General features: G+C 47.7%; 1 protein-coding gene across 1 annotated transcript in view; it reads right to left on the bottom strand.

Moving 5' to 3' along the window:
- The window catches only part of LAPTM5 (lysosomal protein transmembrane 5), a 30593-nt gene extending 22670 nt beyond the window's left edge, over positions 1 to 7923 (bottom strand). The window contains exon 1 of the mRNA XM_039511834.1: positions 7731 to 7923. Coding sequence (XP_039367768.1) covers positions 7731 to 7808 — 78 coding nt within the window. The 5' untranslated portion in view covers positions 7809 to 7923. The remainder of the gene's footprint in view (positions 1 to 7730) is intronic.
- Positions 7924 to 26949: the final 19026 nt, after the last annotated feature.

Here is a 26949-nt window from a genome sequence, read left to right as displayed (position 1 = left end):
CCCTGAAGTGCTAACGTTACATGCTACTTTGTCTGTGCGGGAATGAGCTTTGCAACTTTGTTGGGAGGTGTTTGAGGACCGAAGAGCGCTCAGAGCTTTCTCTTCCCTTGTTGCTGCTGCGAGGTCAATGCCTCAAGGGTTATTGTGGGGAACAGAAGAGGAAATGACTCTTTTAGATTTCTGTGCAAGAGAAACTCAAGTGAAACAGGTTTCAGAGTAGCAGCCGTGTCAGTCTGTATCCGCAAAAAGAACAGGAGTATTTGTGGCACCTTAGAGACTAACAAATTTATTTGAGCATAAGCTTTCGTGGGCTGCAGCCCACTTCTTTGGATGCATCCAAAAAAGTGGGCTGTAGCCCACAAAAGCTTATGCTCAAATAAATTTGTTAGTCTCTAAGGTGCCACAAGGACTCCTGTTCTTCAAGTGAAACAGTGGATCTCAGCCTGCTGAACAGTAGGGGAATTCACTTTTGGTTGCAGAACTGAATTTTGCAAATAGGCTGAAACTGTGGGGTCATCAAATCCAAACGGCTGTGAACTCTAGCATACTTCCCAGTTGGATTCCAAATGGACTCACGGTCTGGATCTGAACTTCACAATGCAGGCTCATCGCTAACTCCTATAAAAAGGGGGAATTCTGCAGTAAGAGGTCCAGGTTGTCCTTTCATTCTCAATGGCAAGAATCAGGAGTAACTGCTGATGTAGCCGAAGGTATATTGGTGTAAGGCCAAGTGCATGTCAGAGGAGAATCCCGCCTTGCTTTATGCTGCCAGAGCAGCGCAAAGGGGCCTGAATACAGTTTCATGGATTCCAAGCCCAGAAGGGATCCATTGCGGCCATCTAGTCTGGGGCTATCCTAGATGATCACAATGGTCCCTTCTGGCTTTGCCGTCTATACTCAGGCCTTTTACCCTGCTCTGGAAGTCTGAAGTGGCCTCAATGCAGCAGTTCTCAAACATCACTGCACCGTGACCCCCTTCTAACAACAAAAATTGCTACATGACCTCTGGAGGGAGGAACGAAGCCTGGACCAAAGCCCGATCCCCACTGCACTGAATAGGGGGAGCCAAAGCCTGAGCCCCACCGCCCCAGGCGGGGAGTCCAAAGCCGAATCCCTTGGGCTTCAGCGCCAGAAAAGAGCCTGTAACCTGAGGGCTTCAGTTTCGGCACCAGGTGGTGGGGCTCGGGCTCTGGCTCTGGCCTTCGGCCCCAGCAAGTCTAAGCCAGCCAATGGGGTCCCGACCCACTTTGGGGTCCCGATCCACAGTTTGAGAACCGCTGCCTTAATGTCATGAGAATCAAGCCCTTAATCCTTCCGTTTAGTGAGGCCTGAGTCTCCTATAGCCCGAGCACTGTGACACGTAGAGTACCCATGATGTTGAAGCCACCTGCTTTATTCCCTTCTTATTTCCCCCTTGTGAGTTGGTTGGACAGAGACGTCACTGCTGGGGGAGGTGGGGAAGTTTTCTACAAGAGGTGGGTCCTGCATTTGGATCTGCACATGGATAAGGTCACGCTTGCTCCAATATCTAATGAGCCGCAACCCCATGCCTATGAGTACCACAGCCATAGGCAGGGACTGAATCTGGGAAACGTAGGTACCAAAAAGCGACGCCCCTGCTCCTTGAGCTAAGGAACTCCCCCAAGGGAAAGCAAGAAGCAGGCGGGTAGAGTCCCCGGAGGTAGACCCAGCATATTGCTCTGCAGCGCATGGTCCAGAACCCACAGCTTAGGTGCACCAAACACCAAGTGAAGGGTGTTATTGGGGAATCTAGATAGACAGCGGACCTGCCTCCCAGGCCTGTGCTCAGCTGTGTCCTCTATGAGCTCCACTCTTCCTCATGTTTCCAGCATCCGTCAGTGTTTCTACATCCGCAATTTCGAGAAGCAGCCCTCATGACACAGCGGATGGTGAGATTTCACATGCAAAAGCCGTAGGGAATAAGGAAGCATCGGTAAGAGAGGCAGCTGAAACCGCTGTATTGGTGGGGTGTCACACTGCCTATTCTCACCGCATTGCAACAGCATGTGCATGGGCGGGTCAGGGAGGGGAGGGCACCTCAGACAAGCTGCGGAAACATTGAGAAAATTGTTACAAACATTAAAGAAGAGAAGAAAGAGCCACATGAAGCCTGTGCTGGGGAGGAATCAGCAAAGCCCCCGAAGAATAAAAAAATGTCCTGTTATTATGGTTTCCCTGATAGGCCTCCCATGCGTTACTTGCTGTGTGAACACATTGTAGGAAACAGTTCCGACCCTAAAGAGCTCTCTGTTTTGGCCACTGGGATTAGAGACACAGAGAAATTAAGGGTTTTAGCTAAGACATCAGTACCAAAGCTAGGCACTAAATCAAGATCACCTCCAGCGGAGACCAGCACGTTGACCGCAAGCCCAAACTTCTGCTCTAGGCTTTGCTTCTCCTTCATTAATTACTCTTGGAGTAAATAAGCCATGAAGGCAGCTTGAGACCTTCCATTTCATAAGGACCGGCTTTAGCTTTCAGGGAATGCAGCAGCTTCCGCCATGGAGGGCAACTAGAAGCTGGAAGGTTGAATGGATGGAAGCTGGAGGTGGGGGCCACGAATGGTTTCCAGCAGCCAGAGGGACCTTTATCTGGAACCACAACCCATCCCTGCTACAGCAGTGGAAGCTACCAGCAAATCTAGATCGAGTGCCTGCCTGCACGGAGTGCCCACCCCAGGATGTGCTGGAGGGGACAGTTTCTGGCGGTGAGGACGCAGGTCCAGCAGATAGAAGGGGCGCCAGCAGCAGGAATTATTCTGGCTGGGGACGGGGGTTGGAAGACAGTTTGGAGAGGAAAGGGGAATCAGCAGCTGATGAGAGGGTTGGAGCACGTTAGAGGGAGGGAGGTTGCTGAAGTGATTTGGTTTTGACTTTCAGTTCCTCAGTGCAGTTTTAAGGGTGAAGGCTCCCTTGATACTATCGAGCTAAGGTGCTTCCACGGCCCCCATCCCTGTCACATCTGAGTGTCTCACAACCTCCCCCCAGGAGGCAGAGCAGTGCTGTTATCCCCACTGTACAGAGGGGGGATTGAGGCAGAGAGAGCGAGTGACTTGCCCACAGGAAATCTGTGCCAGAGCCTTGAACACCCACATCTCCAGAGTCCCAGGCTCGCTCCTTAATCCAGAGCCGCCCAGAGGGAGGGGCAAGTGGGGCAATTTGCCCCAGGTCCCGAGCCCCACGGGGGCCCCCATGAGAATACAGTATTCTATAGTATTGCAACTTTTTTCTATGGAAGGGGCCCCCAAAGTTGCTTTGCCCCAGGCCCCCTGAATCTTCTGGGCGGCCCTGCCTTAATCACGGGTCCATCCTTCCCCCCTTGACAGAACCTGGGCAATGTTTCTTCCCACTAGCCCAACTCCCCCGTCACCCTCACACCCCGTCCACACACACACCCTGTTCAAGTGGGGAATGAAAAACCTCCCTCCACAGACTAACATGCAGGGGGCCAGGTGCCCATTTAGTGCCCCCCTTGAGCTCCAGCCGAGGGCTAATGGGACATGGATCCCAGCTGCTCTGCTCGGGCAGCGCGTAGAAAGCACTGGCATGCCTGACTCACGAGCCCTTCCCAGGGAATTAACACATCCCTGCTCCTTTTTAAAACAACCCGTAAATTTCTGTGCTAAGCACCACGGCCCCCGTTCAGCAGGTGTTAATCCTGGCTTGGGCTCTGTCTCACATTCCCTCCATCTTCCCATTCATTGGAGAACATCCATGATTTATTTCCACAGTCTGTGGAGAGCTCAGCAATGAGACAAATCTAATTTACAGGAGTACAAGACACTGCCACAAAGCCTCAGCGCTGCTGTTTGATGGCGCCAAGCATCACTGGGATTCATCACGGGGATCCACAGCAATAACTTTTACTGATACAAATGAAGAGTATTGACGCAGCAAATCATCCAAGTACCTGCCAGGCTATAAATCCGCTTTCCCTTGTTCCTGTGCCCGGCTGCAGACAAACGATGAAAAACACGGGAAAGAAAAGAAAATCTGCGCTCATATTTAACCTTTTAAAGTTCTGATGCTAGACACCCTTCTCTGCAGCGAGACAGCGTTCAGTGTGAAAGAGACACACCGTGCCAGCGCTGTCGCTGCAGACAGAGCGGGGATGGGATGGGATCACTGTGCTGTGTACTCTTATGGTGTGGACTGATTGGCACCCTATAAGCAACCACAGATAGAGAAATAGATGGATGAGCATAGCTAGACAGACAAGGTGGGGGTGGAAATACGTTTTATTGGACCAGCTTTGTTGGTGAAAGGAAAAAGCTTTCAAACTTCACAGAGCTATTCCTCAGATGTGGAGAAGGAAAAAGATAAATAGATAGATAGATAGATAGATAGATAGATAGATAGATAGATAGATAGATAGATAGATAGATAGATAGATAGATAGATAGATAGATGGGGTGGATGGGGATAGATAGATAGATAGATAGATAGATAGATAGATAGATAGATAGATAGATAGATGTGTATGGCGATGGAGAGAGAAAGAGAGAGAGAGAAGAAAAAGCCACAGAGTTTGTGAAAAAAGAAGTATGCAGGGAGAAGCACTATTAGAAAAATAAGCATGTTTTCCATACTCTGTATTGGGCAGTTTTTTGTGTCAATGCAGCTTTGCAGGGGGCTATTCCGTCCCTCACACAAGAGCCAGGGTTCCCACTAGCTATGAAAACATGTTTGTTGGTTTGTTAAAGTCACCCTTGAAAAGGACCCATTAATTTAATCTGCAAGAGGGAAAATTACAGGAGAGGCTTGCAAGCCGAAGCAAGTCCAGAGGCTTGCCCATTGCCCCGCCTCCGCAGTGCAACTCGGCACCCTGGTGACTGGTTAATTGGCATGCATAAGGCAAGGCCTGTGGGTTCAGAACCGCAGGCCCCTACACGCCAGTGCGACAGTCTCAGACTCACAATTCAGTCCCTGCTTCCTGGCACCAAGCGGGAAGTAAACTGCACCAGCTGTTCCCCAGCACAGCTGACTTCCTCCTCCACAACAGTCAGCACAAGGGAGGTGGGGAGTGCCACAGCCCGCCCAGCCCACTCCCCATCCACCTGCACGGGAGAGAGAGCAGCAGCCTACCCCATCATGGAGGGTTTGATGATGCGGGTGGCCTATGCATGGCAGAGGAGGGTGATTTATTCCCCCTGACTCCCCTGTACGCAGGCAGACCAAATCCCACTCAGAACCCCACCTCCACCCAGAGGCCTGGGTAGGCTGCAGCACTGTCAGCACCCTTGGTCCTTTTATTGGTATTCGGTGAGACGCTCAATTGCTTTACCTCAAACTTTACACTCAGAGCATCAACTATGGAACTCTTCTCTAAAAATGGCTTTTTTTCATCATCGAATAACAATATCTGAGCTTGCCTGATGAAGAGCCAACGAGCTTTACAAAGGAGGTCAGTATCATTATCCCCATTTTACAGATGGAGAAACTGAGGCACGGGATGGCAAAGTGACTCCCTTAAAGTCACCCAGCGGGCCAGTGGCAAAGCCGGGACCAGAAACCAGGTTTCCTGAGTGCCAGGCCAGTACTCCAGCCACTAGGCCACGCTGCCTCCCCTAGTATTACATTTTTCCAGGTGACCACAGCAGGGTGGATCAGCACCTTGCACTGTGCCACAATTACTGTTTTCTGCCCACCATCAGGACCACTGATCACAGCTTTACAAGCAAGCAAATAAATATGGACTTCATAGTAATCTTAAAACGTTCCCCTGAAATGACTTTGGGCTTCACTGGAATCGCAATGGAATCTTCCCACTGGCTTCAGTTGCCTTAGGGTAAGATCCCATGTTCACTAACCTGTTGGAAAAGGGGAAAATGGTCACACAAATTTTGATACCTCCTGGATTTGTGGATTGTATCAATCTCAGCTTTTTCTTTTCTTGTTTTTTTAAGCACCCTCATAACAGCGGAGAAAAGCGTGATGGGCATGTACCCTAAAGGCCCAACAACCCGAAGGCAAAGAAACCAATCAGTGTGGAAGCCTGAATTGCCCCGGGCACTAAGATTCCATTAAACAGACTTGATTATGTTTTAAAATCCCAGGATTTTTAAACCAATCTCAGGGTCTTTTGAGGGCCTGACGCATCGTCTGTGAACATTTGGCTTTGGCAAGGGTGCTACAGAATCCGACAGCTCGCTAGGTTGCTTATAACCATCAACGTCACCTTCTACTGATGAGCTTATAACCATCAATAACACACACAACTCCTCTTTGTAGCATGCTTAGAAAATCTATTGCTCACGCATTAACCCTTCATAATCCAGCGATAAATGGAATCCTAGTGACCGGGGCAATTCAGGCTTCCGCACTGATTTCCCATGAAACGTGGGTCAGATCTCAGCTGGTGCAGTTCGGCACAGTTCCACTGAAATGAATGGAGCGACACTGATTTACACCAGCTGAGCATCTAGCCCAATACTGGGATGACTCCGTAGATACACTGTGGACCTGTGTGTTGCTTTTAAGCCATGGCTTTGTGCTGGGAGGGGTGACACAGCTGGAGTTCACTGGGGGGTCTGGCAAGCCAGGCAACAGACGCAGTGCTCACAGGCAGCCCAGAGGGGAGTGCATGCTGCACTCTTCCAATGGATGGCGACATCGCCCCTCCAGAGGAGGAACCAGGACACCCACTGCAGCGCAACCATCCCAGGGCAACAAGTGGCCTAAAAACCACAGTGTCTCACCGCCTACAGGGCGACCTCTCGAGGCCCCGCTCCTTGGTTGTGCTCAAAAAGTGCGCAGGGCAACTGGGGAGGTGATTTGAAGCCATTCTCGTACTCCCCCAATCCTGGGCTGACTGTGCAACGTGTCATGGCCTTAGTGTAAATTACATCCACCCAAAAGATAATCGAACTACGCCCCCAAGCAGCACTTACAATAGCTGGGGTTCACTATGCCCCAGCCACACCCTATTTCCCCACCCCCCACCGCGATAATCCTCCCAGGACAGCCATGGCAACTTTTCAGAGACATAATATTCAAAGAGAAACCCACTGGGAACTGGGTACAATGTCTAAAAGCTGTTAGAGAAATTAGAGTAGCCGTGTTAGTCTGTATCCACAAAAACAACAAGGAGTCCGGTGGCACCTTAAAGACTAACAGATTTATTTGGGCATAAGCTTTCGTGGGTAAAAAACTTCACCTTTTCAGATGCCAATGTTTTTTACCCACAAAAGCTTATGCCCAAATCAATCTGTTAGTCTTTAAGGTGTCACAGGACTCCTTGTTGTTTTTTCAGAGAAATTAAAGACATTCACAATTTTACCTAGATACTGTTTATAGCCCTGATCGATACACACACACATGCCCACACCTCACTACAGATTCCTAACCTTAACTTTTACACAACCCTTTGCGTTGTCATCCCACTTCACAATCTGTAACAAATGGATCCGCCTGTCTACACTGAAAGCTCATATGATTCACAGCACCAACTGCATTTGCAAAGGCTCACACTTGAGCGGCATAGGAAAAACAGGAAGTACAGTGAATTTCCATCAGCTCTGGCAGAAGAATCTAGTTCAGAAAACTATCAGCACAGTAGATCTTTCCCCCTCTCTCTTGTCCATCGCTCTTAAACCATCGGCCTTCTCCCCCCACACCTCTTCACCTCTTGGGAACACAGACAAGTCAACACTTTGGGAACTGTTTGATTTCCCAGTTTACAGCCACCTGTACATTTCTTTTGTAACTTACCATGTGGTAGATGCCAAGAGTGACTGTTCCAGTCTTGATGTTGAAGCAGCAACATTTCGGGGGTGTCTGGGGAGACATTTTTGATCCCTTTCGACTGTTGTGGAGCTACAGCTGCTGAATCGGAGGCAGCTGCACTAAAGCGACCAAGCAACGCAATGTAACATCTTGTTGCTCAACTTCCTTCCTGGACTGTAAATGTGTCAAGTCATCTCCAACGTCACATGGGGTCTTTGAGATTTCCAAACACAAGAGAAAACAAAATCAGGTTGAAAGCGACTGATCTCTAAACATTGCCCTGTCCCCGGTTGCAAGTACATCAGCGAATGCTACTGCTCGAAGCCAGAGTCCTTTGCCTGCACAGCATGGAGTGGTTATGTCATGTTAAGCATGAAGCCAAAATCATCCTGTAAAATTACCAAAAATAAAAGCAGGAGCTAAGATTTTCAACCAAAAGTTACTCACCTAAACTCACAGTTAGGCATCAGAATTAATAGCCTAATTTTCAGATATGCTGAGCATTGCATGAATTCCACTGAAGCCGCAGGGTGCCCAGCACATTTGTAAAATACCAGCCTTTAAGTGATTAAATATGGATTTAGGAGACTAATTTGAGGCCTCCACATTTGCAAGCCTTGGCCCTTAAAACAAAATCTGTTATTGCAGGGTTCAGAGTAAAGACAACAGCAATAACAAAACATCCATTCCATCCACCCTGCAGGTGCCCGGACATTTTTACATGGAAATTGGAGGAGCACACACACACTCTCTCTCTCTCTCTCTCTCTCTCTCACACACACACACACACAATTAGCCATCTTGCCCATGATTTGTGCATTGTGATCATCCTTGAAAATGTGATTCTCTGAGCCTCACCATGGTAGCTTTGTAATTGACCTAACCCATGTACAGCACAGTGCACCCAGGTAGCCGCTGCTGGGTATATTATAAGCCATCATCCTACACGAACCCTACCCTCAGTATGCATGTGCCATAATGGCATGTGGCCTTTAGGGCAATCTTGTGGCTTTGGGCCACGGCTGGGAGAGAGGGTGAGAAGGGGGTTGTCTATCATCAGCGCAAGAAAAATGGGCCCAATTCATGGCTGCCCTAGGTCACCCTTGTATTGCCAATTTGATAATATTTAAAAACCAGACACTCCAGCAGGAGTGCTGGAACCTCCCCTTCCCTGGCTCTTCTCCCCAAAGCCCTGCCCCGCCTCCTCCCCTGAGGCCCCGCCCCCGTGTACTCCTCTTCCCACCTGCCCCCGTCACTCACTGCTTTTCCCCTTCCACCCCACCCCCACCCCCTCGGGTCAGGAGGGACTCACCTGCAGAGCCGGGGCTGGGAACTGCAGCTGCCCAATGCAGATAGGAGGCAGCCCTGAAGGAGTAGAGGCTGGTGAGGATGATGACTTGGGGCCTCCCCACCTCCCCTGACTGCAGTAACCGCACTTGTGTGTCCGGTCAATAGATCTGACCAGACACTGTCAGGCAGGGCCAATCAGAGGGGGGGCCAGGAGGGCCATTTGGCCTGGGCCTCAAGCTCAAAGGGGGCCTCCAATTTGGACACATGTTAATTTTCTGGCATTTAATAAGTTTTGCAACTTGTTTTTTTGCGCATCCCTATGGGACCAAAATGTGACGCACTCAGCTTAGAGCTGCAAATTTCAGCAAATAAGAGGTGGACACAAGAACAAATGGATATAAACTGGACACTAAGAAGCTTAGACTTGAAATTAGATGACGGTTTCTAACCATCAGAGGAGTGAAGTTCTGGAACAGCCTTCCAAGGGGAGTAGTGGAGGCAAAAGACATATCTGGCTTCAAGACTAAGCTTGATAAATTTATGGAGGGGTGGTATGATGGAATGGCCTAATTTTGGCAATTAATTGATCTTTGATTATTAGCAGGTAAATATGCCCAGTGGTCTGTGATGGGATGTTAGATGGGGTGGGATCTGAGTTACTACAGAGAATTCTTTCCTGGGTGCTGGCTGGTGAGTCTTGCCCACATGCTAAGGGTTTAAGTGATCAGCATCTTTGGGGTCGGGAAGGAATTTTCCTCCAGGGCAGATTGGCAGAGGCCCTGGAGGTTTTTCGCCTTCCTCTACAGCATGGGGCACGGGTCATTTGCTGGAGGATTCTCTGCAGCTTGAGGTCCTCAACCACAATTTGAGGACTTCAATAACTCAGACATAGGTTAGGGGTTTGTTACAGGAGTGGATGGGTGAGATTCTGTGGCCTGCGTTGTGCAGGTCAGACTAGATGATCATAGTGGTCCCTTCTGACCTTAAAGTCTAAGAGATTTGGTAAAAGATGTAATTTTTTTATTAACTGATACAGATTGTGTCATATTAAAGAATTTAAAAGGTTCATAAATATTAATACAAATATATCGTTTCTGATGGCCCAAGAGTAGACCATGATGAACGTGTCCTCTCAGATCAGCTGATTATATAAACAAACCACGGCTAGTGGCTGGTGCTGGATCAAGTGCGTGTTGAAAGTTAGAGTATTGTTACATTTAGTGTCTTTATAGTTTTATGTTTAGTTGACTAATGTCAAAGTCAGATTCAGGACTCACAATTTATCAGACCACTCTGTTTATTAGCAAAACGAGCTGCTAATACACTCAGATAATGTGAGCACCATGCAAGACTCAAACTATCTTATTTATACTGATAAAAGGGCTCAAACTTAACAAGATAACAAAGGAAGCAGAATCTGATAAGTTTACCTGGGCTAGACATGAATATCTTATTTCCTAACTCACTGTTACCGATCTCCTGTTAATGTCCCACCATTTGCTTAAGTGGACCCATTGTTTCATACATTAATGTTTCTCTTCCTGACAACTATATTTCAACATTCCTTATTTCTGCTTAAAGGAACATACAGCATTTCTTTAATCCAATCTTTTTTTACAATATAATTCATTCTACTTTCACACTAAGGAATTATTTATGTTGTGAAATCAAACTTGGACTTTCTGGGGTGTTTCCTAATATCACAATTGCATTGCGTATTTTTGTCAGTTTCCCTGCATCAGAGGCTTCAGGTGAACGCACCTTCAACGAGTTGAAGCAGGTAAAGATCTAGCACCGTTCAACTATGGGACAAGAGTGTTTGAATGGGCTCACCATGCTTAATATCAAATGTGACATTGCACAAAAGCTAGATTTTCCCCCAATAATTAGTTCATTTGCACAGAAAAATACTAGAAAAGCATTTGTTAAATAAAAAAAAATCAAATTATGTCTCACTCTTTTTTTTGGTGATTTATTTTGTTTTCATGTGTCGTCATTTTTTATTTTTATTATGGCTAGGGATTTCAAAAGCTGGAAGTGGCCTGGGCCTCTCTGGACCTCTGAGAGGACGTGCTGCCAGGTCCCCTTTTTGATCAGACTTTCCAGTTGAAAAGCTGTCTCCTGGCCACCCTACCTGCACCAGAATAACCTGGGTGTAAATCAGCCATATGCCCAATCCCTTGACCACAGAAAACACCTCCAGTGTGGGGATCTCTGCAGCAGCCAAGGCCTTTCCAGGGCATGTCAGGGGTGCCTGGGGGCTGGGAGGGGACATGGCCAGTGTAGCCATGCAGAATGGCCAACTCTCCTGGCTATCTTATTGTGAGTCTCACAGTATTTGGTGTTTTTCTCAAAGCTCCAGCTCTTGGAGTCATGTGATTTTCATAGAATCGCTGCTTTATTTTAAAAAACAAAGAAAGATTCCAGGCCTCTTGGTTGCAGAGCAAAGCTGGAAAACATGACCCGAGGGGGAACAGGAGACAAAGAACCCAGCGTTTATCATTATTTTTAAGCTGATCACATTTTGGGGGACCTTACTTATGAATAGCTGGGGTTGGCAGTACTGGTCACATGTCCCTGCATTTCCCTGGCTCCCACAGGGCACACAGGGCAGATGAGCACAAATTAAGGCAGTGTGCAGGGTCAGGATCGGGGGTGCACTGGGGACCTTCACCTGCTGTTACATCCATTGACAATACCTCTTCCTGCTCTGGCCTCGCTCTGCTGGCTGGTTGGGTGGAGGACACAGGGCAGATGAGCACAAATTAAGGCAGTGTGCAGGGTCAGGATCGGGGGTGCACTGGGGACCTTCACCTGCTGTTACATCCATTGACAATACCTCTTCCTGCTCTGGCCTCGCTCTGCTGGCTGGTTGGGTGGGAGGACGGCAGGGCCTTGCAGCACGGGTAGTGCCAACCTCCTTCTCTCCTCACACAGTGGGTGCACCAGGAGCCGAGCTGTGCCCAGCCTTCTGTGCAGATGCATGAACGCTGGGGGCAGCTGCTTGCGCCCACCCCATGCAGAGTGGGGAGCCCTTGGGAGCCCAAAGCTTGATTTACTCAGGCTTCATTCACACAAACTTTCCCGAAACACCACGCAGGGTCCGATTGTACCAGGGAGCAAGGGCAGTAAACGGCAGGAACCATAAGTGCGTTGGGCCACATTCAGAGGAGACACTCCACCCTCATGGAGTCCCAGAGCCCAGGCTCCAGCCCGAATGCCCATACAGCAATTTTATAGCCCTGTGAGCCAGCTGACCCGGGCCAGCCGCGGGTGTTTTATTGCAGTATAGACACGCCCTCTCTGACCCATACCCTGAAAGGTGTTGCGGTGCCTAACTCCCATTGGTTACAGTGAGGATCTGGCCTCAGTTCCCAATCTGTAAAATGGGGATGATCGAACTTCCCTGCCTCACAGGGCGTGGTGAGGACAGGTGCATTACAGGTTGTGAAGTGCTCAGGTACTGTGATAATAGAGGCTATATAAATACCATCGGTAAAGGGTAGAAGATGTAAATTAAATTAATCTGGGGGCTACATTAATTTTTGCCTCAATTTGGTGTGTAACATACCCCGCCGTATAACGCTGGCCATCCAAAGTCTGTAGTGACTTGTGAGATGATCTCTCTTTGCAGCTATGCCATGCCACCACCAGGTGTCTCTGTGCTGTATTGAAAGTTCCATGAGTGGGAGCCGTGTCTGGCCAGAGACAAAAATATAGAAGTCATTGGTTTACAGCTGGGATCTGTTCTCCTTAGTAAATGCCTGTTGCTTAAGACGTACTGGGGTTCCATACGTATTAGGACAATCTGCACGAGCCCTGGAAGATACGTGTTGGTAGGTGGAGAGGAATCTAAATAAGGATGTCAGAGTAAGTGTAAAAAGATTCTTGATGCCTGAGAGCGCTGGAAGAAGGTGGAAATTGCACTAACATGCACTTTCCTTCTGAATTTAGTTAACTGTAGGGTGACTCCAGCTCTGGGCAGCAGCTCAGTAGAAGCCAGACATTGCTGATGTCCCTGGTGGGGAGGTGCAGTCATCTCTGCTAGGGTTGCCACTTGTCTGGATTTTTCCAGGATTGTCGGGTTTTTTTTAGGTGCCATCCTGGTAAATCTGCCAGGGTGCTCAGTGCACCCAGCCAGCAGGTCAGTTTTAGGGGCTCAGGATCATCCCGGATGTGCCAGGTTTTTGTATCTCCTGCCTACATCTGCCTTTTCTTGCTCTCTCTGGTTTGGTATGTTTCCTGTAGGTCCCTGGCATTCAGTTCCACTTGGAAGTTTCATTAAAAAACTCAAATGGGACCCCAACTCAGCGTGCAGGAATGTGTGCCCATCCAGATGTAAAAAACCAGCTTTATTTCATTCTTCTCCAAGGCTTTTCATCCACAGAGCGTCACAAAGGAGGGGAGTATCCCCATTTTACAAATGGGGAAACTGAGGCACAGAAAGGTGAACTGACTTGCCCAAGGTCACACCACTGGTCACAAGCTGACTATCGCTGAGCAAATAATGGATTGGGGGGGGGGGGTTTCAGGGGCCAAATCGGGCAGAAGGGGACAGAAAAAAAATCTGGTGACATTCTAGACAAAGCCAGTGCGACTATTTTTTTTTTGAGTTTTTCATTTTGATTCAACTATTTTCAGGTGTTTTCACCCCCCATCTTCAGGTAGGGAAAGGGATACGAGTTTTAAAACAGCTTGGCCATATTTAAAAACAAAATGCTGTTTTGAAATGAAAAAGTCAAAATGAAATGATCCAGCATTTTGATTTTTCAGCTTTTTGGGGTGTTTTTTGGCTGCAACTATTCATCAAATTCCATCCAAATTTCAGAATAGCTTCGAAGCCCCTAACATTGAATTTGTTGGTGAAATGTCTGTTCACCAAAAATAAATACATCACACCCAGCTCTAATGCTGGTTCCAAGTCCAGTGCTCCGCCCATCATCCCACACTCATTTCAAGGCTCAACACGAAGTAAATGGACCCTGCGGTTACAGTTTTGGTGCCTTTATGTTCCTAGATTCAAATACAAAACTGCCCGAGGTTTGAATAGCTTCCTGTTTCAAGAGGCAGCTGTTGCATACCACTAGATTAAAGATGCCTTTTGATCTCTCCCTTATTGCAAATCTTTAAGGATCCTACCTAGTTTGCCTCCACTCTGGGAGGGTAGGTAAATTCTACATTCAATGGTTTTTTCGTATTGTGTTACAGTGAACCTAATGCTGCTTGTTTTCACCAAAGCCAATGGCAGAACTCTGACGTCAGAATGCATATTAAGCATTTCCTCGCTCATAAAAAAAAACAAAACAGAGGTGAAATCCTGGCTCCACTGAAATTAACCAGGTTTTGTCCAAGTTCCATTGGAAGTTTGGGTCCATTCTTATTTGGTAGGAACCAGTTCCCAAGTGACTAATATTCCACAGTAACTAGTGATTTCAGATGCCTCAATTTGGGGGGGTATGCGTTGTGCTGCCTGAGAATCAGGCTCCTTTAATATGTTTCAAGTTGGGCCACTAGAAATTGAGGTCCCTAAAACCACTAGTTACTTTGGAACATTCATAGAAAACACTTTTCATCCGTTGACTTTAGGTGGGTCGGCACCATCATTCCCATTTGAGACAGGGAAACTGAGGCTCAAAATGATTAAATGACTTGTTCAAGGTCACCCATCAAGCCAGGAGCCAAGTAGGAAATAGAACCTTGATTGTCCGAGGCTCAATGTACTATGGGGAAAAACCCCAGCTACAAAGACTTAGCAATAGATCCATACTAGAACACAGGATCCAAACTCCTTCAGACTGCAGGAAAGTTCTGATCCAAATCCTAACTTTGAGGGTAGGGCCCGATTCTACTAACTTTTAAGATAAGAAGGCCTGGTAGATTTAAGCCAAGCCACAGTAATGGCTGAAGTGTCTCTGTGGATATATTCTGTGCTTGAGTTTTTTGTTGATCTTATTAAACTTCTTCCATTTAAAAATTAGTTGCAAATGGAGATTTTATGTTTCTTCCCCCATTTGAGGCCGTCTACTTTTGTCGAGATTCCTTCCCCATGCCTTCCTACAGACCAGGCCCATATGAATGCAGGTTCAAGAAGATCAAGTAGTTGCTGATCAAATAAAAAGCTTATTCATTATGTGAACCTGGCGTCCCTGGGAAAGTATGTTTTCCTTTCGAAACCCCCTTGTCCTTTTAGAGGCAGACAGAGGCCTGCTTGTGTGCTGCACCACGCTCGGACATACTGTAACCAAACTTAGTTCACAACGTGTAAAAACAAATAGAAAGTGTGGCCCAGGCTGAGCCATTGGCTTCAAATAGTCCAGCGCTGACTGAAAGCCACTGAGTATTTGGACTATGGATCCCGGGAATGGTATTATCCTGAGGGGCCCCTTTCAGCGGTCTGCATTCCGAGGCCTTCAGACATCTGGAGGGACAAATAGGGACATTTTGCTGGAAGATCAGTGCGGTAGGAAGTCAGCGTGCACAGAGGAAACACAGCGCTGGTTTTGTAGCACTAAGGATATACATTTTGTACTCTCTTTGGGGGCCCTGTTACCGGCTTCTCCCTGGAAGGAATTCAACTTAAGATGGCCTCTCTCGAGCAAAGGATGCTGTTGGACAGAGTTTGAATTAGCAAAACCTCAGCCCTGAGACAGCCCCTCACCAAATTCTAAACAGATCCAACCCGCCCTTGAAGTGAATGGGAGTCTTTTCCACCAGGCTAAGATGACCAGATAGCAAGGGTGAAAAATCGGGACAGGAAGTGGGGGGTAATAGGAGCCTATATAAGAAAAAGCCCCCAAAATCGGGACTGTCCCTATAAAAATCGGGACATCTGGTCACCCTACATCAGGCCCTTGGTGAGAACCCAATGGCAGAATTCTTAGGCGAGAGCCGTGGCAAAAGGGAAGTTTAAACCCAATGAGCCACATGAACCAACGTCACTGAGTTCAGCAGAGCTCTTCTGGATTCACACCAGCAAAGCTGAGCCTGTAACCCTGGGAGGAGGCCGGAACTGCCACGGTGCCTTGAGCTCATTTTTGCCCTGCTTACATTTATATGAGTCTTTCACAAATAGTCACATGGCTGCACCACTCTCTGAGGTAAATCACTGACGAATGCAGGAGATCTTCTGGCAAGCGTTTAAGGTGTCGTGAGACAAAACTGAGGCTTACGATCCTGACTTTTCAGGGGATGAAATAAAGTACAGAGGAATCAAACCACATGCCCAAGATCACTTGAACCCAAGCCTCTTGAGTCTTAGCACAGGGACTTAATTATGCGGCCTCTAGACACCCTTCTTTTAAGGGTCACTTAATTTCCACTTGACCCTGATCATGTTCAGTTCCAGCGCGTCATCCCAGCCAATCAGAAAAGTGTCTTCCATAGCTCCCGACTGGCTTGTTCCACAGCATTGACGGATGTAGGTGCATTTCGAGGCAGCCATAAGAACATAAGAACATAAGAAAGGCCGTACCGGGTCAGACCAAAGGTCCATTTAGCCCAGTATCTGCTGACACAGTGGCCCCAATGCCAGGTGCCTGAGAGGAGTGAACAACATATCTCTCTCCTGCCATCCATCTCCATCCTCTGACAGACAGAGGCTAGGGACACCATCTTACCCATCCTGGCTAGCCCCATTTTGACTTACCACACATGATTTTATCAGTCCCTTTTTTTTATTGTTATATATAGTCCTAGCCACACCTCCCTCAGGTAGGAGTTCCCACAAGTTGACTGTGCACTGAAGAAGAGAAGAAGGGGGGAGAGAGGGATAACTGGTTGGAGCATTGGCTGGCTTGCTAAACCCAGTTGTGAATTCTCAAGTTGAGGAGGCCACTTAGGGGGCTGGGGTGGGGGCAAAAGTGGTCCTGCTAGTGGGGGCAGGGGCTGACCACATGACCTTTCCAGTTCTAGGAAGTGGTATATCTCCATTTGGTATATCTTTTATCCAAATAACAATGTGACAGCAGGAGCCAAAGAAGGACCTTGCCACGCCAGGAGAGCAATAAATCTCAGTCAGATGCTGGCACTCGGCTCTGCCGTTCTAAATTCCATTTGAAGTGAGTCACGGGCTCAAGCCTCATCTATTGCTGGGAATTGATAAGGGTTTGGTTAACCGAAAACCAGCAAATGACTCCTGCCGATACATTCTTTGAATTAGAAAGATAAATGCATTTTCCATTCACATACAGTGAGCAAGGGCAGCTCGGGAAGATGCAACTGTCCAAGGATTGAGCAGAAATGAGAGATGCCTGCAGCTGTGAAGAGATCTCTTCATGCTTGCTGGACCAGATCACAGTTCACACTGGCCCGGTTCTATAGCAGTGGAAGCCATTTTAACATTCAGACTCTTCCCTGGCAAAGAAGGGCAATTTTTCACTTATAGCTGAGGTTATGATTATTATTTATATCATCACAGTGCCTAGGAACCCTAGTCATGACCATCGCGCTAGGGGCTGTACAAACACAGAACGAAAACATAGGAAGCCAACGTAATGCAAGGCTGAGTTGAATCTGAGGAACTGACTGATGTCTGAGGACTATTACTAAGAGCCCCAACCCAGGCCATGAGCACTGCACAAACCCATCGTGCGAGACCCTCCCAGCCCCAAAGAGCTAACGATTGAAACGGACAAAGGGTGGGAGAGAAAAAAGAGGCAAAGTGACTTGACCAATGTCACACAGCAAGTCAGTGGCAGCACCACCACAAGAACCCAGATTTCATGAGCGCAAGCCCAGGGCTCCATTCGCCAGGCCACACTAATAACCATCTGGGGTGGGGGGTACATATCCCAGCCTGCAACAATCATTACTATAGGGAATGTGCAGGAATATGTATATGGGGGAGCCCCACACTTTTTGTCATATTCCCATACCAAGGTGACATTCAGATGGAGTTAAGGTAGGAAAATGGAGCTTTAATGATGACCAGGGAAATTCTTGAAAGGCCCGAGTCACGCTGCCAGCAGTTCCCTCACTCTGATACCGAGGGAGCTCCATACAGAGAACTCTCTGCTGATCTCAGCTATCAGGGTGTCCCATAGGTATAGGGGTCATGTCCCACATAGCCTGAGTGGCCTGGGATGTGCCTAACACCTTAAACTCCAGGCAGAAACCAACGAGCGTCCAGTGCAGCCAAATAGCACGTAAGCAAAATGGACGAGGTAGCGCATTTGTTAGTTACCTTTAATTTCCTTTACCCTCCCCCACCCCGTTCCCCCACTCGTCCAGGTGTCCCAGCCTGTCCACGCTGCCATTACTAACCCCACGTGCCCTCGGACCGTCCCCCACATCCTGTCTTCAGAGCAGGGCCGGCTCCAGGCACCAGCGAAGGAAGCAGGTGCCCAGGGTGGCCAATGGAAAGGGGCGACACGTCCAGGTCTTCGGCGGCACTTCGGCAGCAGCTCAAGCGCTCCAGTTTAGTCTTCGGCGGCAATTCGGCAGCGGGTCCTTCACTCCAACTCTTCCTCTTCGGCGGCACTTCGGCGGCAGCTCAGTCGGGTTTTTCTTTTCTTTTTTTTTTCTTCACCGCTTGGGGAGGCAAAATAGCTGGAGCCGGCCCTGCTTCAGTGCTTTTCTACCCACCTCCACACTGGTGCTTTTGAATACCTCCTCTTGCTGCACGTTCCCCACTAGACTGTAAACTCTGAGGCATGGACCATCTTTTTTCAGTGTCCATACAAGACTGAGGCTTCTCAGTGGTACTTCAATACCCATAATAAATAATAACTAGCATTACTAATTCCGCCAGATTTCTTCTCCTGAAACCAAATCCCCTCATCCCGCCGCATTCTCTGAACCCATTCTTTCCTCTCTGGCATTCAAGCAGCTAAGGTCACTACGTCTGAGCTTCCTTATTAATCTTATGGCTTGTCTACACTTGTGGCGCTGCAGCTGTGCCACTGTAGTACTTAGTGAAGATGCTACTTACGCTAATGGAGGCGGTTATCCCCTTGGTGTTGGTACTCCACCTCCCTGAGAGGCGGTAACGATGTCGATGGGGAAGCCCTCCCGTCGACGGAGCGCTGTCTACACCAGGGTTAGTTCATAATGTAGACCAAGCTTTACATTCCCCATCTCTTCCTCTCTTGCTAAAATGCTAGCTGAGCTCGCCAACAAGGGCTTTAAACCCAACAATAACTTTTAGTGAAAGATATTTGAAAGTGTCAGACTATTAGTTTCAGCGCAACGAAACCGGAAACGCCTCGCCTCAGCTTTGCATGCCAATGAGCCCACGGAAGGCGCAGAAGACAAAGATGATTGCCTCAGTTACTGTATGTGACAAGAATGATCTATCTATTCCTGTGACTTTCATCCATCAGTTCATTATGCTTTATGTCTATGCTGATGTGTGTTTTGCCATTTGCTCCTTTTTTTTATCTCCATTATGTGACATGCTTTATTCATCTCACTAGGATTTATGTCCATCCTCTTACCTGCTTCATTCTTTTCATTATATTTTATATCAATTTGGCTATGCTTCACGTCCACATAGCTGCGCTTTCTATGTGCCTCACTATATTTTATACCTTGTTTTACATGCTTTATGCTTTAACTAGCTGCAGAAAAGTTCCCTGCGTGTATTTAAGTGCTCACAAAAGTGGCTCTATTGTTTTAAGCCAGCCAGAGTGCAAAAAGGTGCTATGTAAGCTTATGCTTCTAAAGCAATCCCAGAACCATCACATACTTTGCCTTTAGAGAAGGCAGCGTTTTCATCTTGCAAGTGCTTTATAAGGAGGAATGAATGAATCACGATTCCTATTTATTTATTATTTGTCGTTCCATAGTGCTGACTGGACCACTGAAAATGAGGCCGGCCCGCTTGTGCAAGGCACTGCACAAACACAAAATAGTGCATAGTCCCAGCCCCAATCTAACTACACGAAGCAGGCACATGTTGGGGAAAAGGGCGAGGACACACAAACAGAGGGACGGTTTGCAAATGTCATGTTAATTCCATGACTTTGTTTTTCTAATTCTTAGCGTGGGGGTTAGTTAAGAGGGGATTAGCGAAATGCAAAGACAAAGGGAGGGCAGTCATCCCCAGCCACTCCCGCAGTGAGGTAAATAAGTGATTTTTTATATTATTGTACCTGTTGTCAGACGCTACCAGTGTGGTGCTCTGCTCTGTTCCATGTTGATAACAGTCAGCTGCGTGGGTGTGTTCCCTCTGTGTGCTGCCCCGGCTCTGCAGGTCGCTGGCACAGCAGACTCCGAGAGAACCCACAATGACCACAGACTCCGATAAGATATGAAGGCACCTGGCCAGATTGATTGTCAAAAAGAAACACAGTCTCTAGCTCACCGGATTAGATATCGATGGGTCAGCTAGTACATATGTGCTCCCTGACAATGGACACAGCTCAATCAGTGGCGGGACTTTCCACTGCCCCCTAGGCCGGACCAAGACGTCCACTTAGGGATGCGTTCTTATACACAGGTACAAACAAGTCACGCACCATTAAACGTACTGAGGTACAGCCCCTCTATGAGGGGGCTGCCTTTCTCACGGGTTGGTTGGTTGCTTTCTCACAGGTTGGTTCAAACAAATCTATCCATCATATTCTCTAGCCATCATACTGTCTATCCATCGTATTGTCCTTTCATATTGTCTATTCATCATTGTTTATCCATTATATTGTCCTTTTCTACTGTCTTTAGGCTGGGTCTGCCTGTTCCTTGTTATCTGTGTGGGATGTGTTCATACCCAGCTGTTCTGGTGCTGCTCTGGCACATGTTCATCTTATTAGTGCTTATATGTTTCATACGTGCTTCTAACAGCCTTCTTCTTGCCAACTTCTGTGAGTGGGACCTGCCTCTGGCTCACAGCCCCGCTTGGCTTAACAATGTCTTGTCTATTACTCTAGTTCAGGCCTCAGGCCTCAAACTGGGCCTCTGATACAAGATTTTATGTTTCAGGGCCTCATCTTACTACAGTACCCAGGGAGGCTCTATCCAAGATCAGTGCTGCGCGCTGTATACACACACACAGGAACATGAAGTACCTTTCCAGGAAGAGTTGACAAACTAAATAAACTCAGGGTAGGAGAAGAAACAGCGGCAAAGAACAGAAGAGTGCCAGCGGTGGGAATACAACCCAGGCATCCTGATTCCCACACCGGCGCTCTCCCGCCCAGTCCTCAGAATTATTATTATAAGCCCATTTTTCAGATGGTCGAAGCATTAGAACACAGGAAAAGTATCTGGGATCTCTGGCTAGGAGAGCGTCTGTGGCCTTGAGAAAATCACTCTGGGTGATCCTCACCCTGGTGCAGAGGGCCAGAAAGAGGCAACATTAAGGATCTGGTTTTTGGGGTGGGGGTTGTCTGAAAATTGAAAACATGTCATTGAAAATGTAAAAACAAAAAGATCATTTTTCAAAAAATTCTCACAAAAAAGTAAGTGACATTTTTGACCAAGGATTAAACTTTCAAAAGCACCTAAGTGACTAAGGACCCCACGTCCCAGTTTCAGAAGTGACTTAGGCGCAGATCCTCAAAGGTATTTAAGAGCCGACCTCCATTGATTTCAATGGGAATTGGCTGCCTAAGTACCGTGAGGAGCTCAGCCTAAGGAGCTGAAGTTTCACTGAAAGTCAATGAGACTGAGGCCTGGTCTACAGCTAAAATGTAGATCAAGGACTATGAGCAATTTACACCCTTCAGAGACATAGTTAAGCCGATCTAAGCCCCATTGTAGACACCCCAGGTCAATGGAAGACTTCTTCCGTCAGCCTAGCTCCCACCACTGCAGGGGATGTGTCACAGGGTCCTCTCACTGCTAGGCCACCTCCTCCTGGCCACTCTGGGGATTAGCTCTTGCCAGGTCAGACATCCCCTTCTGCTGCTCATTTGCATACCCTGCCGTCTCTCTCTCTGCGACTCAGGGTGTTCTCTCCTCATAGCTTGGCCCTGCGACCAGGGCACCGTGCATTTCCCCCTTCTGGGGTCTCAAAGTCTCTCTATACAGACTGTTTCAGGCAATCTTTCCATTCAGTGCTCAGACGGTGCCATTTCCCCAGTGGCTGGTAGGGGAACTCAGGCCTGCCCTCTACTCCACATTCTAGCCCAGGGACGTTAAGCTCCGCAGCTATGGTCTGCCTACTTCCCGACCTGTTCGCTACTTCCCCGGGCTCTGTCCCTGCTTCCTGCTTCTACCCTCTGGGTTTGCCACCCAACCGAGCTGCCGCCACTCCCCCTTTGGCTTCTTGCCAGACCCCATAATCTCCAAGACCCCTCCTTGCTGTCTGGGGGTGTCTGCAGACTACGTCCCCCGAAGCCCCCTGCTGTTCTTAGCCTTTTAGCTTGATAGCAACCCCCCCTGTTCCTGCCCAGGTGAGTGTCATCCCCCATTAAGCATTATTGATCTAGCCGGCCTTAACCCCTTCAGGACTGGTGTGGGGTCAACACCCCATCACAAGGTGGATTAACTACAGCAGTGGAAAAACCCCTTCCGTCACTGTAGCTAGTAGCTATCCTATGGCACTAGACTGGCCCAGCTGCAGCACCCTGTGGTTTCTAAATCACATAGGCACTTTTGAAAATGTTCCCCAGGTCTATTCTGATCAACCGCTGGATCTGCATTTTCCCAGCATACTGGGGTGCTTCAGCCCATTATAAAGGCAAGGTCCTTCTGGGAAGTACAAGTCTAAAACCAAAGTTCCCCTTATTTTGAGGGGTTTCTCTAGCCAGGATGGTGGCTTTAGGCCCAACCAGGGGCGGCTCCAGGCACCAGCACGCCAAGCGCGTGCCTGGGGCAGCAAGCCACAGGGGGCGCTCTGCCGGTCACCGTGAGGGGGGCAGGCAGGTTGCCTTCGGCGGCATGCCTGAGGAGGGTCTGCTGGTCCCACGGGTTCAGCGGACCTCCCGCAGGCTGCCGCCAAATTTGCGGGACTGGCAGACCTCCCACAGGCAAGGCGCCGAAGGCAGCCTGCCTGCCATGCTTGGGGCAGCAAAATACCTAGAGCCGCCCCTGGGCCCAGCTCATTACAAACCTTTAGAAAGTGGCCCAGTGCTGGCCATTAGCTCTGCAATACAGAGCAAAAAAAAAATAAACTGTCCTGTAGCATTCCTGCTTGCAGCAAAGGGGAAAATAATTAATTTGTGGAACTGGGTCACATTAAAGTTTCGCCTTCTCCAAATCTCCCACCCCCGTGTTTGTTCAGGGCCTGTTCTTGTTGCTCGTCGCAAGTATCTGCTATCACCTTTCCTTGAGGTGGTTAACTAATTTTTCTGTGCAGACCACAGTCTATATTGTCCCATCCCAAACTGCTTACCCACAAGAAAACACTTTGCTTAAGAAAGGAATCAACCCGCAATGGCTTATTTAGCTGCAAAAGGAAGAAATCAGCTGTTACATTTGCAAACCCCCCTTGCCCTCCTGCCCCCCAAAAAAAGATTTATTAGGAGACACTGAAAAGGTGAATGCTTCCTGACCAGCACTTGGCAGAACATACTGTATGAATAACTGAATGACCTTTCAAATATTTACACATATGCAAAGTCCTGTTTGGAGGCCGCCTCTTGCGAGCTTCATTTGTCTGACAACTTCCTAACCAGAAATGATAAATTCATTTACAGCCACCAGACAGCCAGACACCGCCAAGAACAATAGGCGAGAAATGACAGAACACGCGGCACATTTGCTCAGTGCCACGGAGCCCGTTTCGCACCATGAATGTCAGCCTTAGTCCTTGCTAACCTAGGAACACAGAGAGCTTTCAGGTGTTAGCCACAAAGACAAGGGCCTTGTGAAGGTGGGGGGAAAAGTATGGCCCATAAGGCTCCCATTGGCATGGGAGGAAAGTAACATTTGCTGTGCTAAACAGAAGCATCTCAGTTCAGTTTACCTGCCAGTGATTCCGTGGTTTAAGTGACGTTTGGATGGAGACAGAAGGCGCCCAAGTGGTAGTAATGAGACGGCTATAGGAGAAAGCTACAGCAAGCAGCAAGGACAGGTGATTTATTATTATAAGTGTAGTTATTAGGAGAGGAAGGATGATCTTAGCTCGGGAGCTTGCTGTGGCGGGGGCCGTGTGTGTGTTATTTGTTTGTACGGTGCCTTGTACAATTATTAATCCTAGTGAATACGAAAAAAAAGGGTTTGAAAAGGTCAAGATCAAAATAAAACGTTCAAAAAATTTTCAAAACGAAATATTTTGATGAACCCAAATTGGAATGCTTTCCAGTGTTTGTGATAATTTTCAAGATTTTGGGGGGGAAAAAAGCCAAAATCTCAAAAATTCTCATGGGACAGGAAAACCATTTTCCATCCAGCCCTGCCTAGCACAATGGTGCCCCAATCTTGTTTGGCCTGTAGGCACTACCTGGCAGCATTGCAAGAAACCTGCTCTGCTGGCCTCACATTTCCCTCCAGCTGAACAGGAGGAGGAGGGGATGACATGAGTTGGGAGAAGGCTGGTCCCATCCTTCACGAGGAGACAGACAGTGCAGCCACCCATCCCCTGATAGTACATACCTCACCCATTCCCGAACCTCCAGGATCCCGTCCAAAAAAGGAGTCACAAGACTATTGTAGGGGGGTCATGAGAACGGCAGCTGCGGGCCAGGATTTGAACCTGCAGCAGTACCAGCTCTCACAATTGTTTTCACAAGGGATAGGTTTTCAGCCAAGGCTGGACCCAGTGTCATGGTGAGGCTAGAAACTCCAACTCGCTAGCTAATGTGAGCCCTCTGATTGGCTGCCTGTCTCACTTGCACGTCCCCTGAGGCAGAACAGCCGCTCCAAGCTGCTGCCAACAGATCACTCTCCCAAGGGCCAGTTTTAGGGGGGGACAAGCAGGGCGGTGACCATGGGTACTAACTTCAGGGGTGAGGGGCACACCACGGCGGGTGGCTCTTTTGGCCTTTGGGGGATACTGTGCCAAAAATGTTTTCTGTCCTAAAAAGCAGGTAAGAGCAGCCCTGAGTGAGATAAGATTCCCACCTAGTGTCTGTCTTGGACTCTGCTCACAGGGGTGTGCTATGCACAACCGGCTTCATCTTTTATACAGGTACTCGCTGCCCACACCCAGTGCTCAGCGCGTTCAGGGATCAGGAGACTAGCTCTGCTTTCTAGCTGGAGCATTCCAGGAACTCTCCCTCCGCACAGCAGCAGCATTCCTGAGGCTCATGTGGCCTGAACCGGCCCTTACCCTCAGGCAGGAGAATCTAAGGTGATATTTTCAAATTAAGGGCCAGCTCTCTAGCTGGTGGAAATCAGCATAGCGCCATCAGAGTTGCATCAATTTACATCAGCTGCAGATCTCTTCTTAATGTCCAAACTCTGCTTCTTTACACCATGGCAAATGCAGGGTAATTCCACGGAAATTAGTGGTGTAAATCTGGAACAATTCCACTTAATTCAATAGTGTAAATCTAGAGCAACTTGATGGAGTTATTCTAGATTTACACGAGTATAAGCAAGTGCTAATGAATGATCACTTATAGTCCTAAGCAACTTAAATTTGCAAACTTCTGTTTAAATTTTATAACTATAATGTTGTTTGAAAGCTGTGCAAATCTCACTCAGAGCAAATCTCACTCAAAGCTAACAGTGTAACTTGGCTGGGAATTGCTTATATTTTAAACTGAAGAAATTAGCGACTGGCAAACCATTTAGAATAATATAAAGAAACAATCTGACCCTTCTCCAAGAACCTGAATTCACCTTTTTTAAAAGTTGAAAAAAAGTTTGGTCAACTCACATCAAAATAAAAAAAAGAAGTCATGACTTTATCGATATCCACTCCCTCTGTTTTCAGATGGGAGTCTATGAGAGGACAGAAAAAGCCACATGAAAGAACAAACTTGTCATGCCAGAGCTTGTGGTCCCTGTCTAATAACCCGCTGGAGGGGTTCTCAGAAGAGCTTGAACCTGGGACCTTCATCACCAAAGCAAAAGCCTTTGCTCCTAGAGTCAAAGGAATAACTCTGTTAGCTGGCAGCAACAGTAGGCTGTTATTCTCTAGCTGACCAGCACCTAGAAAGGGATATGATCACACACATTTAGGCCTGGTGTACCCTAGAAAATTGATACCATTACAGCTATGCTGGTTAGGGATACAATGTTTACCAATATAGTTATACCAGTACACCCCCTAATGTAGCTGCAGTTATACCAGTGGAAAGATACCCTACACCAGTAGGGCTGATTCCCTTCTTCTACAGAAATAATCTATTCTGGTATAAGCATTTTTATGCTGGTATAACTGAATCCAGACTTGGGACATGGTTGTACTGCTTTAACTATCCCTGTAGAGTTAAAGTAGTAGAACGGTTATGATTACACAAATCCTTATTCTCTACTGGACCAGCCACTAGAGACAGACAAAAATCACACATATTTAGCACTTGTAAAAGTTTGCCTAACTTCTTTCTAGTTTGTTTTCATTCTTACACTGCTTCTGTAACATTTGCTTCCAACTGTGACCAGAAGCAGAAATGATGAAATACTGAGACGCGATGCTCTTCTGAGATTTCCAATGCAGATTTGCAACTCCATGAGTCTTGGTTCAGATGCAACTGCAGTAAACAGCCAAATGTTTTGATGTTGTATCCACTTTGTGGTTTGCCCATCTCTACCTGTTATTAGTGATATGTGACCCTGAAAAGATCCAGCAACTGAGATGAACCCCCAGCAGTTCTGATGTTGATCCAAACTGTTTGCACCTTTTGAGTGTGCGAAATGGAGTGGGAACTCTTATGAGAACAACCTTTCATGAACTATTTTCCCACTTCCATTTCCATTCCCAACTGGAACCATGCAGTGAATCGTCACTCTGCAAAACGAAACAATAACAAAACCCATCAGCCAACTGGGTTGATCCTTAACTTGGGAATCATGCTGTTTCTTATTTTAACTGATCCATTTGGACTGCAGAGATGCACCTAAACCAAAATCCATCAGTCCAGCTCTG

Source organism: Mauremys reevesii, linkage group 23 (assembly GCF_016161935.1).
Source record: "Mauremys reevesii isolate NIE-2019 linkage group 23, ASM1616193v1, whole genome shotgun sequence".
Taxonomy (NCBI): Eukaryota; Metazoa; Chordata; order Testudines; family Geoemydidae; genus Mauremys; species Mauremys reevesii.
This window is presented reverse-complemented; position numbering and strand designations above follow the sequence as displayed.